Below are 14738 nucleotides of genomic sequence, written 5' to 3'. Positions count from 1 at the left end.
TTTCTAATATATATATTTCCTATATATATTTCTAATATATATATTTCCTATATATTTCTAATATATATATTTCTAATATATATATATTTCCTATATAGATTTCTAATATATATATTTCCTATATAGATTTCTAATATATATATTTCCTATATAGATTTCTAATATATATATATTTCCTATATATATATTTCTAATATATATATTTCCTATATATATATTTCTAATATATATATTTCCTATATATATATTTCTAATATATATATATTTCCTATATATATATTTCTAATATATATATATTTCCTATATATATATTTCTAATATATATATTTCCTATATATATTTCTAATATATATATTTCCTATATATATTTCTAGTATATATATTTCCTATATATATATTTCTAGTATATATATTTCCTATATATATATTTCTAATATATATATTTCCTATATATATATTTCTAATATATATATTTCCTATATATATATTTCTAATATATATATTTCCTATATATATTTCTAATATATATATATTTCTATATATATTTCTAATATATATATATTTCTATATATATTTCTAATATATATATATTTCTATATATATTTCTAATATATATATATTTCTATATATATTTCTAATATATATATATTTCTATATATATTTCTAATATATATATATTTCTATATATATTTCTAATATATATATATTTCCTATATATATATTTCTAATATATATATATTTCCTATATATATATTTCTAATATATATATATTTCCTATATATATATTTCTAATATATATATATTTCCTATATATATATCTAATATATATATATTTCTAATATATATATATTTCCTATATATATATCTAATATATATATATTTCCTATATATATATCTAATATATATATTTCCTATATATATATTTCTAATATATATATATTTCCTATATATATATATTTCCTATATATATATTTCTAATATATATATATTTCCTATATATATATTTCTAATATATATATATTTCCTATATATATATTTCTAATATATATATATTTCCTATATATATATATTCATAAAACCCATCTCCTGCACAACATGAATTGGAAAATTTAACAAAGATGTCAATTTCTCCCAAATTGATATACACTTATTGCAATATAATCATCTCTCAATATTTTCAGGGAATTGGCTCCAGGACACCCTCCTCCATACCAGAATCCTTGGATGCTCAATTCCCTTAATAAAAAAGCATAGTATTTGCATAAAACCTAAGCATAGCCTCCTATATACTTTAAATCATCTTTAGATTACTTATAATACCTAATACAATTAAATGTATGTAAATAGTTGATATGTTGTATTGTTTTTATTTGTATTTTTTATTGTTTCATTATTTTTTATTTTTTTAAAAAAAATTTTGATCCTTGGTTGGTTGAATCTACAGATGTGAAACCAATTGATACAGAGGACCGGCAGTACCTATCAAAACCCTGATAAGATTTTTGCAGATATGGATAGAATCATTCTAAGATCTATGTGAAAAGGCAAAGGAACTAGACTAGCTAAAATATTTTGGAAAAAATAAATAAAGTGAAAGGAAACCATCTGCCACATTTTAAGACTTACTGTACTGCTACAGTGATCAAGTCTTTGTGGTATTGGCAAAGTAATAGACACATAGACCAATTGAATGGAATACAGAACCCAGAAATAGACCCACACAAATATGCCAAACTGATTTCTTTTGGTCACAGCTTTACTGGGATATAGTTCACACACCATACAACTCACCTACTTAAAATGTAAAACCCAGTGGTTTTTAATATATTCACAGAGTCATGCTACCATCACCACAATCGATATTAGACCACTTTTATTACCCCCCAAAGAACTTTGTACCCTTTATCAGTGACCCATACTTTTCTGCAACTCCCCCTATAGCTCTAGACCAACCACTAGTCTATTTTCTGCCTCAATAAATGTGCCTATTCTGGATATTTTATGCCCAACTGACTTTAACAAGAGTCAAGAGCAACTGCATAGAGAAAGGAAGGCCTTTCAACAAATGATGCTGGCACCAATGGACACCTATAGGCACCTATAATCAATCAATCAACCAACCAACCAACTAAATAACCAATATTGGCCTAAATCTCACACCCTTAAGCAAAAGTTAACTCAAAATAGATCGTGGACTTAAATGTAAAACACAAAAATATAAAACTTTTACCCCAAAACTAGGAGAAAATCTTCAAGGTCTACAGCTAGGCAAAGAGTTTTCAGACTTAATACCAAAAACATAATCATGAAAGAAAAAATGATAAATTGGACTTAATGAAAATTTAAAATTTTTGTTCTATAAAACTCCTGTTAAAACTATGAAAAGACAAGCTACAGAATGGAGGAAAATATTTGCAAATCACATATGCAGCAAAGGATTAGTATCTAGAATATATAAAGAACTCTCAAAACTCAACAGTAAAAAAGCAAATAATCCAATTAGATCATGGGCAAAAGACATAAATAGACATTTCACTGAAGAAGATATACAAATGGTAAATAGCACATCAAAAGTTGTCCAACATCATCAGCCATTAGGGAAAATAAAATTAAGATCACAATTTTATCACCACACACCTATCAGAATGGCTAAAAACAAATCATGATAACATTAAATGCTGATGATGTAGAGAAACTGGACTACTCACATATTGCTGGCAGGAAAGTAAAAAATGTTACAGCCAATCTGAAAATGATTTGTCAGTTTCTTTAAAAACTAAACATGTAACTACCGTATGACCCAGCAATTACACTCCTGGGCAATTATCCCAGAGAAATGAAGACAAATGTTCATACAAAATCCTGTAGACTAATGTTTATAATAGCTTTATTCATAGTAGCCAAAACCTGGAAACAACCCAGATATCCTTCAATGGGTGAATGGTTAAACAAACTGTGGTACATCCACACTGTACAATAATACTTAGCAGGAAAAAGGAATGACCGATAATACAGACAATAATCTAGATACATTTCCAGAGAATTATGCTGAGTGAAAAAATCCTATCACAAAAGGTTACATACAGTATGATTCCTTAAATATGGCATTCTTGAAATGACAAAACTTTAGAAATGGAGAATAGATTAGTGATTGCCAGGGATTAAGGAGTCGGTGGGGGTGGAAAGGAAGTGAGTGTGGGAATAAAAGGACAATGAGGAATCCTTGTGCTGTTGGAAATATTCTGTATCTCGACCTTATAGTTTTGCAAGATATTATCATTAAGGGAAATTGGGTAAGGTGCACATAGAATCTCTGTATTATTCTTTACCACTGCATAACCTACATTTATCTCAAAATTAAAAGTTGAAGGTAAAAAAAGATTACATACTGAATTATTCCATTTATGGGACATTCTTGAAAAAAAATAAAACTGTGGAGATGGAGAACAGATCAGTGGTTATTAGGGGTTAGGAGAGCTTCTCTTCTATGATCTTGTAGTATGAAATTGCCATACCTGGAAGCAGAACCCAAGTCTTCTAATTTCTGAGAGCATGATCTCAAAAAGCCAGGGAAGATGGCCGTTTTAGTATCCAAGGGATGTTTTTGTCCATCTAGAGAAAGAAGCATTTCACAAGGTAACTGATCATTCAGAGGTCCCACAGTGTGGTTAAGCAGGACAGGAATAAACATCCTTGGGTGCTTCCTGTCTCCTGCATTTGGCTTGGGCAAGGAAAGCCATTTGCTTTGGAAACCAGTCAGAATTAAGCCTAGTGAGAATTAAGTCTACCTTCATCAAGAACCCATCTCCCTCAGGCTTCTCCAGGAGGTTATCTAGGTCCTTTGGTGGGGGCTGATGTAACTGCCAGACTCTGGGGCAGCTTAACGCTCCTACCAGATGACACTGCTGTCAGGGGCAGGACCCCTGGGTCCCAGTGATGGCCCTATCGCTTACTTCGTCACCTCTCCAATAAAAAGCGGGGGCCAGACTTGCTCTTGGGCCCTTTCAGCACCTATGTTCTGAGATTCTGACAGCTGAGATCTCTGAGGCCTGCAGCTACCTGGGGCCCACTGTAAGCACCCCAAGGGCAGGACTGGGGCTGGCCCCCCACTCTGTGCTCAGAGACAAGTGAAGGCAAAGCTACGGCAAAGAGTGGGTAACAGAGGGAATGCCATGTCATCTGATCCTTAGCTGATTAATCCTTTGAAAACGCACTCTGAGGACATGTTCGTGAAGGACGTCACCGAGGTGGGGGAAGAATGCAGCCTGTTGTCTGGGCCCAGGACACAAAGGCCTGTCTGTTTGCACGTGGGCACTCCTGATCCAGGCCGGATCAGCTGCTCTTGTTTCCTCCTTCGCCATCACAATACAACTACAGAGTTACAGTCTGCCCTTCAACCCTCGCCCCAGGAGAACTGGGCAATGGGATTTCTGCCCACTGGGTGCCCGCTGAGCACAGCCAGTAATACCAGCCTCCCGGCCCACTTGGCTCCTAGTGAGTCTAGAATTTCAATAGCCTGCTGCTCCCTGCCCTCATTTACTGCCCTCTCTTATCTTCCCTTTCTCTAACCCTCCCAGACACACGTGTGAGTGGCAGATCCAGGGTGATCTGGACCCTGCTGATCATCAGTGAGCCAAGCCTGGAAGCCTGAGCCATCACCAGCTGGGTGGTGGCCAGCTGTGGCTCAGGGCCACTCTAGAAACACTTGCCTTGGGCTGCCGCTGCCCTGGGCTACTACCCTGATCCCTAGGAAACGGGACATGGGGCGTTCTCCTGAAGAGCCCTTGCCAATGCCCAGCAAGAAGCCAGTGTGGCGTTGGGATCGGAAAGCCTGGAGTGTGAATATGGACTCTGATGTGCTGACTTACAGAAGAAGCATAGGCAAGATTCTTAGTCTCTGTGAATCTTGGTTTCCTTGTTTATGTACGATGAAGATAATCATTATTACCCGATAGGGTTGTTAAGAGGTTTCCATGGGCATTCAAGCAGTGCTTAGCATGGGGTAGATATAGAGTAAGCACTGACATCACACACACACACAGACACACACATACGCACACACATGCACCTCACACACACATCAGCCACTCAAGACCATTCATTTGTTCATCAGTTGAGTGCCTTTTACGTGTCAAACACTGTGCAAGACACTTGAGAGGAATCAGTGATCAAAACAGACAAAAATTCCTGGCATCATGTCATGCAACTTCCAATGAGGGAGACAGACAAGAAACAATAAACATGATAAACAAGGAGAGTATAATAGTATAGTATGTCAGAGGGGCTGGGGCTGTCAGGAAAAAGAACAGAGCAGGGTAAGAGGAACCAGAAGGTGGGAGTAGGGGAAGGTCCAATGTTTAACAAAGTGGTCAAGAAAAGCCTTATTAAGAAGGTGACATTGATGTAAAGATCTGAAGGAGGTGTAGGAGGGAGTCAGGCAGATTTGGGGAGAAGGAAGTTCCAGGCAGAGGGAACAGCCCTGCAAAGTGCCCAAAGTGGAGGTGTGCCTACTGTCTCCATGCAATAGGAGGAGGTTGGCTGTGCTGGGAGAGTGAATAAGGGGCGATACTGAGAGCTGAGGAGAGGAATGAAGGGAGGCTAGATCCGGAGGACCTTTGCATTGTCTGCTGGGGCTGCCTACCAAAATTCCACAAACTGAGTGGCTTAGACAACAGAAAAGTACCAAGTTCTCGTGACCAGGAGTCCTTATAAGGTATCGTGTCCCTGAATTTCCCAACAGGTTTCTTCTTCTTATTCCTCTGCAGAAAGGTATAATTTGGGGACCCTTCCTTTTATCACCTCTCCTGCCAGGCAAGACGGCCTGGGCTTCTGTGAGCTTTTCCTGCCTGCCACTGGTCCTTTCTTTCTTCCTTGAACAAACTATTCAGGCCTCAGAAGTCTCTCATCCTATCTGGGTTTATCTGCAGCATTCCTGATGGGGAGTCAATGTGCATCTTATGGCTCCACTCCTTCCTGCTGTGAGCACCTGAGAATGGTCATATCCTTGCTAGTTTTCTTATCAGTCTTCCCTGACCTGAGAGGCCCTTTCCTGCCTTTGGTTTCATTCTAGTTGGGTTGGTTGGCCCTACCCTGTATCCAGCTAAACCCAGCCCACTGCTTCTCTGGATAGGTATTTGTAGAAGGATCAACCCTAAAAATCAATCCAATTATTATAAATAAAAATTAATAATAATACCCAGTGTGGCCGGGCATGATGGCTCATGCCTGTAATCCTAGCACTTTGGGAGGCTGAGTTCGGTGGATCACCTGAGGTCAGGAGTTCGAGACTAGCCTGGCTAACATGGCGAAACCCTGTCTTTACTAAAAATATAAAAATTTGCTGGGCGTGGTGGCGTGCACCTGTAATCCCAGCTACTCGGGGCACTGAGGCAGGAGAATTGCTTGAACCCCGGGGGGTGGAGGGTTGCAGTCATTGCACTCCAGCCTGGGCGACAGAGCAAGACTCTATCTCAAAAAAGAAAAAAAAAAAAAAAAAAACCAGTGCTAGTGATGGTTCCCTTGTGGCTGGTCATGGCATATATCATTATAATGATTTAGGAAAGTAATTTGGTAATATGTGTGAACTATCATGAGATCTAAGGGTGCTTGTACCCTTTCATTCAGGTATCTCACTTTTGAAAATTTAGCTAAAGAAAATAAACCTGAAGAGGAAAATACTTCATGTAAATAAAAATATACATCATAGAAATTTATAACATGGAAGACTTGGAAAAAACAGCGATGACTAATATTTGTTAAGTATTTATTATATACCAGGCATCATTAAGTTCTTAATATATTATTTCACCTAATCCTCACTACATCTTTATAAGATGGGAACAACGAGATAGAACCTGCAATGACCATGTAACTCCTGTAATTTCCTCAGGCACCTACCAAGTGCTGTAGTTTGGTCTACTGGCCTTGAGGACTGCCCTACAGCTACATTAATCTTCATCTTGTACCCAATCCTTTCCTGCCCCTGCCCCCTCCCTCTAATAATTAGGCTACCACAGGGTAAGTGCTATGACATAGCCAATTAATGACAAGAATCACTACTGATTCTTGCAAGCTCTCCTCCTCCCTCCATATAAAGTTAGGTTAATGACTCTGACAGGACTTTAAGTGAATTGGCTTGATTTTCGTAATTGAAAAAATTGAGGGTAGGGCATTACTTTAATTCCAGCTCCTCCTTCAAACCTTCAAGATCTTCTGGATCCCAACTCTTTTGTTTAATATAGTAACTATCTCTCTCAAGTTTTTTCACTGTAGATCCCATAGCATATGCGCAGTGCCAAGAGACCCTCTCTAGGTTCGGATAATAGTGCTGAAACTCTTCCTTTCCTACCACCTTTTTTAAAAAAAAAAAAAAATTAGGCTGTGTGCAGTGGGTCATGCCTGTAATCCCAGCAGGGAGGCTGGGTGGGAGGATTGCTTGAGCCCAGGAGTTTGAGACCAGGCTGGGCAGCATGGTGAGACCCCCGTCTCTACAAAAAAACAAATTAGTTGGGAGTGGTGGTGTACACCACGCCTATAGTTCTAGCTACTTGGGAGGCTGAGGTGGAAGGACTGCCTGAGCCTGGAAGATCGAGGCTGCAGTGAGCCATGATCACACCAGTGCACTCCAGCCTGGGTGACAGAGCAAGACTCCATCTCAAAAGAAAGAGGAAGAAGGAAGGAAGGAAGGAAGGAAGGAAGGAAGGAAGGAAGGAAGGAAGGAGAAAGAAAGAAGGAAGGAAGGAAGGAAAGAAAAAAGAAAGAGAGAAAGAGGATGGAAGGAAGGAAGGAAACAAGGAAGGAAGGAAGGAAGGGAAAGAAAAAGAGATTAAAGTACTTATGAACTCCTCACATAGTAAGCCCAAAATTGAGCTTTTATCAGCTATCTGGTAGGTCCAAACCATGGGTTGAGTACTGGGTTAGTTCTTTGGCAAACTGCCTGAGTTCTCTGACCTTGAATAGGCATGACGATCCACTTTACAGAGTTGCTGAGCAGATGATGAAGAAGTAGGTGACAGTGCCTGCTACAGTACTTGGCACATCACACACATCCTCAACACGCATCCATTCATTCATTCACTCATTAATTCAAGCTGACTTCTCCTCCATCATTCACTCAACATATGTTGCTAGAAATGTAGATGCAGAGCAGAACTGGTCCTGAGCGGGTCCCTACGCCTGACAGCTGCTGGTGAGCGTAAGGTCCTGGCCCGGATGCAGAGCCCAGGTCTGATTCAGTGCTTGTAGCCCCACCATTTCTATTAGGAGAGGCTGGCTTCCTTGCACCCTGCCCGCCGCAGCTGGCTGCCTTTTCTCCAGAGGTGCAGAGAGTGAGGGAGGCATGAAGTGGGAAGTGCTGTCTTGGCAGAAAGACTGCTTTGGCCTGTATGGGGCCATATACACTTGAAGAATTAAGCTTTTCTGGTTTGGAGTCAGTCTATTCATCTTTTTTTTTTTTTGAGTGGAAACATTATGTTTACTGAGTATATGTTCTTCAAAAGCAAGAAGTGTTTTTCAATCTAAAATTAACACTCCCTTTTAGGAATGATTATTGCCCACAGAGATTCCATGCTAAAATCACAATCCCTTTAGTGGCTATATTTTTTGAAAAAAGGAATGGGTCAAGTTTCCTAAAGGAAGTTGCTGTTGAGCTCATGTAGGTTAATTATTTTTCCAGTGGCACCCCCTCCTTGCCCATCCTCTTGTCACCCACCGACAACCCTAACTTGTCACCCTTATTCCAGACATCAAGCTGAGTCCTTGAAGTGGTTGGAGTGACAAAACAGAATTCCTGGAGACAGTGTCCTAAGGGAGTGCCAGAGGCACTCATTTGTTTGACAACTAATTTTGGAGGCAGGTGCTCTTCCTTGTCTTAGGATCTTCCAGTCAGCAAGGCTGAAAATCTTCCTGCCTCCTGGAGCTTGCTTCTGTGGAAGAAGGCAGTCAGCAAACACATGAACAAAGGCAAGTTCAGGGAGCTGAAGGTGCTGGAAAGAGGAGGAAACAAGGGTTTGTGGGCAAAATAATGTGCCCAATGTCGTGCACTTTGTAGGGGACAGAGCCAGGACTCAGCATGACGTGGATCTGACACTGGAATTCACCTGACTGTGCTACACAGGATCTCCTGCATAGCTAGTGCTTCCACCAGCAGGGGTGACAATTAGACCTTACCTTTGCCTAGTATTTTATACACTTCCAAGCGATTTCCAGCACATCACCTCATTTCACCTTGGAACATTATTATTTCCAGCTTTTCCTCTGTGGCCTGCCACGAATGTAAAGGAAAATGGTAGGAGCCGATCCTCGAGCAACGGAGCCAATTACGCTCCCTGCAAATGTAGAGCAGTTGAATCCCCATGACATGAAGGACGAAGAAAAGCCTTGAATTGGCCATGTCTAGAGCAGAACCTTGTGGGCCGGAATTTAAATAGGCAAAGGTCTTTGCTTTCTCCTCCTGTGACTTACAGAAACTAGTTCTCATTCAGTCTCTGCAATGTGGAAAAGAGTCGCTGACAGCAGCTCCTGTATTCTTAGGTGCTGTGGGAATACTGCAGCAGCTCTCTGTCCTTCCAGTGTCTCCTGGGAAGAACATCTTTCTCTCAAGTGAACAGTGCTTACCCCTTCAAGCATCCAGTCTTAGCAATAAGGTCAGCGTTTGACTGTTTACAAAGTATTTTGGCATACTTGATCATGTTTGATGCTCACGTAATCCCACTGTGTAGCTTCTCATAGTCTTTGTAACTTTTGGATGGGGAAACTGAGGGTCAGGCTGAAGCCACCCAATGGGTATGTTTCTGTGGGAATGGCAGACCAGCTGGGCCTTGAGACTCAGGATTCCTGACACCAAGATTCCTCCTCGCTCTGCCACTGAAAGGACGCTTGCTTTTGTGCTGGCTTTGGAAGGAACACTTTCTAAAATGTGTTATATATTTGCCTGCCTCTTACAGCAGAGGACACTGGGAGTAGGGAGTGTGTGGGATGGTGTAACATTTTCTTGACAAATATAGGTATTTTTATGAACACATGGCTCTCCATTCTGCATAGCATTGTGCCTGGGTATTACTTTTTCTTACTCCACCTTTTGATACCACTGGGCCTGCTTAGCCCTTGTCCTCTCCTAATTTTGAGGATTCCAATCAGAAGATGCTTATTACAAATTGTTGTAGGCAAATTCAGTAAGAGTGTAGATTGCTATAACTCATCTGAGGGGCATTTAGGCAATGAGTTTAAGAAGCTTTAAAAATATTTGGCCAGGTACAGTGGCTCACGCCTATAGTCCTAGAACTTTGGGAGGCTGAGGTGGGAGGATCGCTTGAGGCCAGGAGATTGAGACCAGCCTGGGTAACATAATGAGACCCTGTCTCTCTTTTAAAGGAAATAAAAAAAAATTTAAAGAAGTTTATAATTTTTGATCCCATAATATCCTAAAAGAATATTCAGAAGTGTGCAAAATTATTTCTGTATAAGATTATTCATCATGGCATTATTTATAAATTTTGAAATGGAAAGCAATCAATATAAGGACAATTAAACACTGATTAAGTAAAACACATGTCATCCATGTGATAGAATATTACATAGCCATTAAAATTGCAAAAAAATCCAATCAAATAGCAGTATGATATATTCATAATGTTTGTTGTAAAGCAACACGCACATTTGAATCACAATTTTGAAAAAGTAATAAATAAACACAAATAGAAAAATAACAGGAGCATACACACCAACATTTTATAGGAGTTGCTTCTGCCTGTGGGGCGATGGGTAGTGTTTTTTTTTTTTTTAATGCTTTTGTATTTTCTACGTTGAACAAGTGCTCCTTTTGACATTTTAAAAAGTGACTGAAATATTATTTAGGCATGAAATATTGGCTACATGCTAAATGAACGATCGAGGCACTGAGTAAGGGCCAGGTCAATGGGTATGACTATCAGACATGAAAGTGGCTTGATGAGGCTGAGAAAATGTTTTTGCTGGTTTCTGAACTGGGGGCTCTGTTCTGAAGGTCTCAAAAAAGCTGTTATGGAAGGAGAACTATTATTTGCCTTAAGGATTTTAGTCTTGCTGGAGAGAAAATAGCCCATCAAACTATGAGAGAGCACAGGAAGGAGGGGGTGTCCATGTGGGCCCCACAATGACAAGAGGCAGGAGCTGTGTGTGGGCAGCTGGGCCTCAAAGGGCAGACGGAAAGTCAATAGGGGGAGGAAAGGGGGCGGCAGAGCCCTGCCTGGGTGGCAGGAGGGTTTCCTTCTGCTCCTTCCCTAGAAATCCAAGCCGCTTGTTGTAGCTCTGCTTGGACCAATGAATCCCAGAAGCTGTGTGCTGGGTCAGAGCACGTGTTGCCAGACCATCTGTGAGGAGCCTGACCCAGCCTGGCATGCCATAGGGATGCCCGTGGAAGGGCACAGCGCTACCCAGCACCAGCTGGGAGGGAACCTGCCTAGCCGCCCATTGCCCTGAATAAATCTGGGTTACAGCTGCCAAAGCAGTTTGCCCGGTGCTTGTGCTGTCCTGCTGAGCAGCCCGGTGCAGGCTGGGCAGGAGTGTGGAGGGTGCACGAGGTATGGCTGAGGCCTTACCGTGGCATCTACTGTCTGAATAAGAATTCCAAGTCTCCATGTGGCCCTTTATTACTGATAATATGCCGTGGGTTGTGGGCAGCAGCATATTCATAGGAATACTAAGTGCATACAGGTGCATGTGCCCCAGGCCACCACCCCTACCTCCCCACATACACACACACCAGGCCCTGAGCATCTTTAGATTGGTGGGTCAGTGGGAATGCAGCCCCTGTCCCTTCTTGTCCTCATCCCACAGCCCAGCATGGAGGTGCCATCCTTGTGAAGCCCCGTTGCGGCTGACTGGGCTCCTGGCACCTCCCTCTTCTGGAGTGAGTCAGCCAGATTCTGGGGCCTTCGCTGCTCTGAGAACCTGCCAGAGTTGGGACAAGCCTCTGTCTTCCTGGGTGATTTGGGGAGGTCCACGCTCACTCTGCTCACCTGTCCCAGCTTCCTCAGCTTCACAAGAAGGATCAGGCAGGTGAGAGGAGTCCCTGGCTTACCTCAACCTAAATAAGCCACAAAGTGAAGTGTGACAAGGTTTAACTGCCAATTGTAGTTGTTAATGTTGGTGTGTTTTGTAGTTAACTGCCAAAAAATCTTCTAAAACGATGAGATGCCTTTTATTCATTCATTCAACAGATATTTATTCATTTAATAGATATGCATGTTAAGTGCTAGAAGAAATGGGAATGGAGAAGAAAAGACCCAGCAATTCCACTTTCATATATATGCACCCAAGATAATTAAAAATATATGTCCACACAAACCTTATACACAACTGTTCATAGCAGAATTATTCATAATGGCCAAAAAGCAAAACAACCCAAATATCCATCAACTGATGAATGGATTAATAAAATGTAATGTATCCATAGCGAAATATTATTTGGCCATAAAAAAGGAATAAAATACTGATAGATGCTGCAGCATGGATAAACCTTGAAAGCATTCTGTTAAGTGAAACAAACCAGATGCAAAAGGTGTTATTTCACGATCCCACTTACATGGGATGCTCAGAATAGACAAATCTCTATAGATTTTTGTAGACAGAAAGTAGATTAGTGGTTGCCTAGGTTTGAGGAGGTGGTAGATAGAACCGAGGGGCTAAGAGGAATAGGATTTCTTTTTCGGGTGTTGAAAATGTTCTAACTGTAGTGTGGGGCTTACCTCTGTGAATTCAACTCCAGGTTGAGGGGTGGATGAGCATCACTCAGTTGGCTGGGCTCTGCCCTCATTGCTCCTTTTGGCTGGTATCCCTGGGGGTGTCTTGATTCCAAGTGGGCTTGTTGCAGTGGCTGCTAGACTACAATAAAGCCTCGGTTTCTGTAGATGAAGGCTAAGGCATGAGGTCAGACCATGTGCAGGGCAGTGATTCCTGTAATTGCTAGAAAATCAGGCTATCATAGGCATTTACTCCTCCCTCTTCTGAGCCCGTGAAGGGTGGATTGGTGGCAAAGACATATGGTGTGACCTGATAGGATACCCCCCTGCTCCACAGCCTCCCAGTTTCCTCAGTCCTGCCAGACAACATTTGGGCAAACCAGCACAATCCAGCCTCTTTCTTATCCACTGCTGTCACCCCAAGTAACTCACCCTTGCTCTAAACACTCCTGCATTTTCCTGCAATCATCTCTTTTGTTCATACCATGTTTTCTGCCCTAAATGAACTTTCTTTATCATTGCCTGTTAAAATTCTACTCTTCTGTTAAGATGTGGACCGAACACCATCTCCATTCCTCCCACCATCCAGCATCAGGATGCATCTATCCCTCTTCTGTGACTCCCATCACACCCATTATCCTTTGTGACTGGGTGACAGTACTGTCGCTGTGCTCATCTTCCTATTGTGGATATTTCTGTCTCTCCCATGGACGGTGAGCTCCCTGGGGGCAGGTATGCTCTACAATACCAATATGTGTCCTCCATGGTGCCCCATTCAATGCTTTGCACATGGTACGTTTTCAGAAAATGTCTGCTGAATTATGGTGTAGGCATTTTTCTAACCAGATGGGCTATGTTCTGCAGAAACTCAGCATACAGGAATTCACCATTAATGAGTTTGAAACAAGGGGAACTGATTTTACAAATGGTACCTGTTTGCAAGATTTTTAGCTCTCTCAGTCCATTTACTCACTTAGGGCTGCATTCAGTGGTCAACTTCTGCTTCTCTATATCTCCCTGTACCTTCCCTCAGATCAGCTAGCACATTGCTAAATGCCAGTAGCTTCTGCAAGATAACCTAAGTACAGGGTTTGCACCACTACTGGGAGTGCTCTAAGGGCTGAAGAGGGTGCTGCTAAAATTGAGAGATTTTCAGTTCATTATGTTCTGTTCAGTTAAGCCATCAGTGATATTTCTTCTTTAGACCTTTATCTTTTCTGCCAAACATAAAAATATTCCAACCACTTGCACCCATATTGGTGAATTGCAGGAGGTGACATGATGAATTTTTTAGCAGAAAACTTGTTTTTCCTCTGTGTGATTTGTAAAGGTCTGTTGTCCTTTTGCAGAGAATTTTATTATATGTTAGTGCCAATTTGTTTTCCAGAGGAGCACATCTCCAAATTTATAATGAAAGACAAGCAAAGTGGGACTTCATGGCCTTGGCTGGACACCAAGTGATAGCTAATTTTTGCAGCAGGGAAGACGAAATAACAAGTCCCTGGATTGCAATTTTGGTTTCTCCTTCTGTTCTCAAACAAAATTGTTTAAATAATAAACTCTTGTCTTCATCATAATTATTAGTTAATGAATGCATGTCTGTATTTCAAAAGTATAATTTTATTTTTTAGATCTTAAATGTCATCCTAGGATTGGCAAATACCTTTGGGCTGCTGACCTTTGATTAAGGCAGAAGATGCTGGTGAAATGAATTAATAGTTCATTTAGCCAAATGGACTGGAAGGACAAACAAAAGTCTAGTTGACCAGCTGTTACTCCTGAAGGCTCATGTTAGCTACCATGTGATCTTTAGCCAGTACAGAGAAATGATGAGTATGTCCATTTGGTAGAATGAATGAGTTACATTTAAAACTATATATTTTATATTTACTTGATTAACTTGATTTGCTTGATTATAGATTCTGAAATAAGGATGTCATTGTAACATAACTCCAGCAATCATTTTGGAATCTCATTTGCTGCCAAGAACAAATGAGGATCTTAATTTATTCAAATTCT

The 14738-nt window shown here is 40.5% G+C and overlaps 1 protein-coding gene across 1 annotated transcript in view; it reads left to right on the top strand.

The window, feature by feature from the left end:
* Window positions 1–14296, top strand: part of LOC134734845 (uncharacterized) — a 55894-nt gene extending 41598 nt beyond the window's left edge. Inside the window, exons 3-4 of the mRNA XM_063628218.1 lie at window positions 9532–9644; window positions 14107–14296. Of these exons, the coding sequence (XP_063484288.1) occupies window positions 9532–9644; window positions 14107–14130 (137 nt within the window). The 3' untranslated portion in view covers window positions 14131–14296. The remainder of the gene's footprint in view (window positions 1–9531; window positions 9645–14106) is intronic.
* The last annotated feature ends 442 nt before the right edge of the window (window positions 14297–14738 follow it).

The sequence above is a fragment of the Symphalangus syndactylus genome, chromosome 12 (assembly GCF_028878055.3).
Source record: "Symphalangus syndactylus isolate Jambi chromosome 12, NHGRI_mSymSyn1-v2.1_pri, whole genome shotgun sequence".
Lineage (NCBI taxonomy): Eukaryota > Metazoa > Chordata > Mammalia > Primates > Hylobatidae > Symphalangus > Symphalangus syndactylus.
Note: the sequence above shows the minus strand (reverse complement) of the source record. Positions and strands in the feature narration are given on the sequence as shown.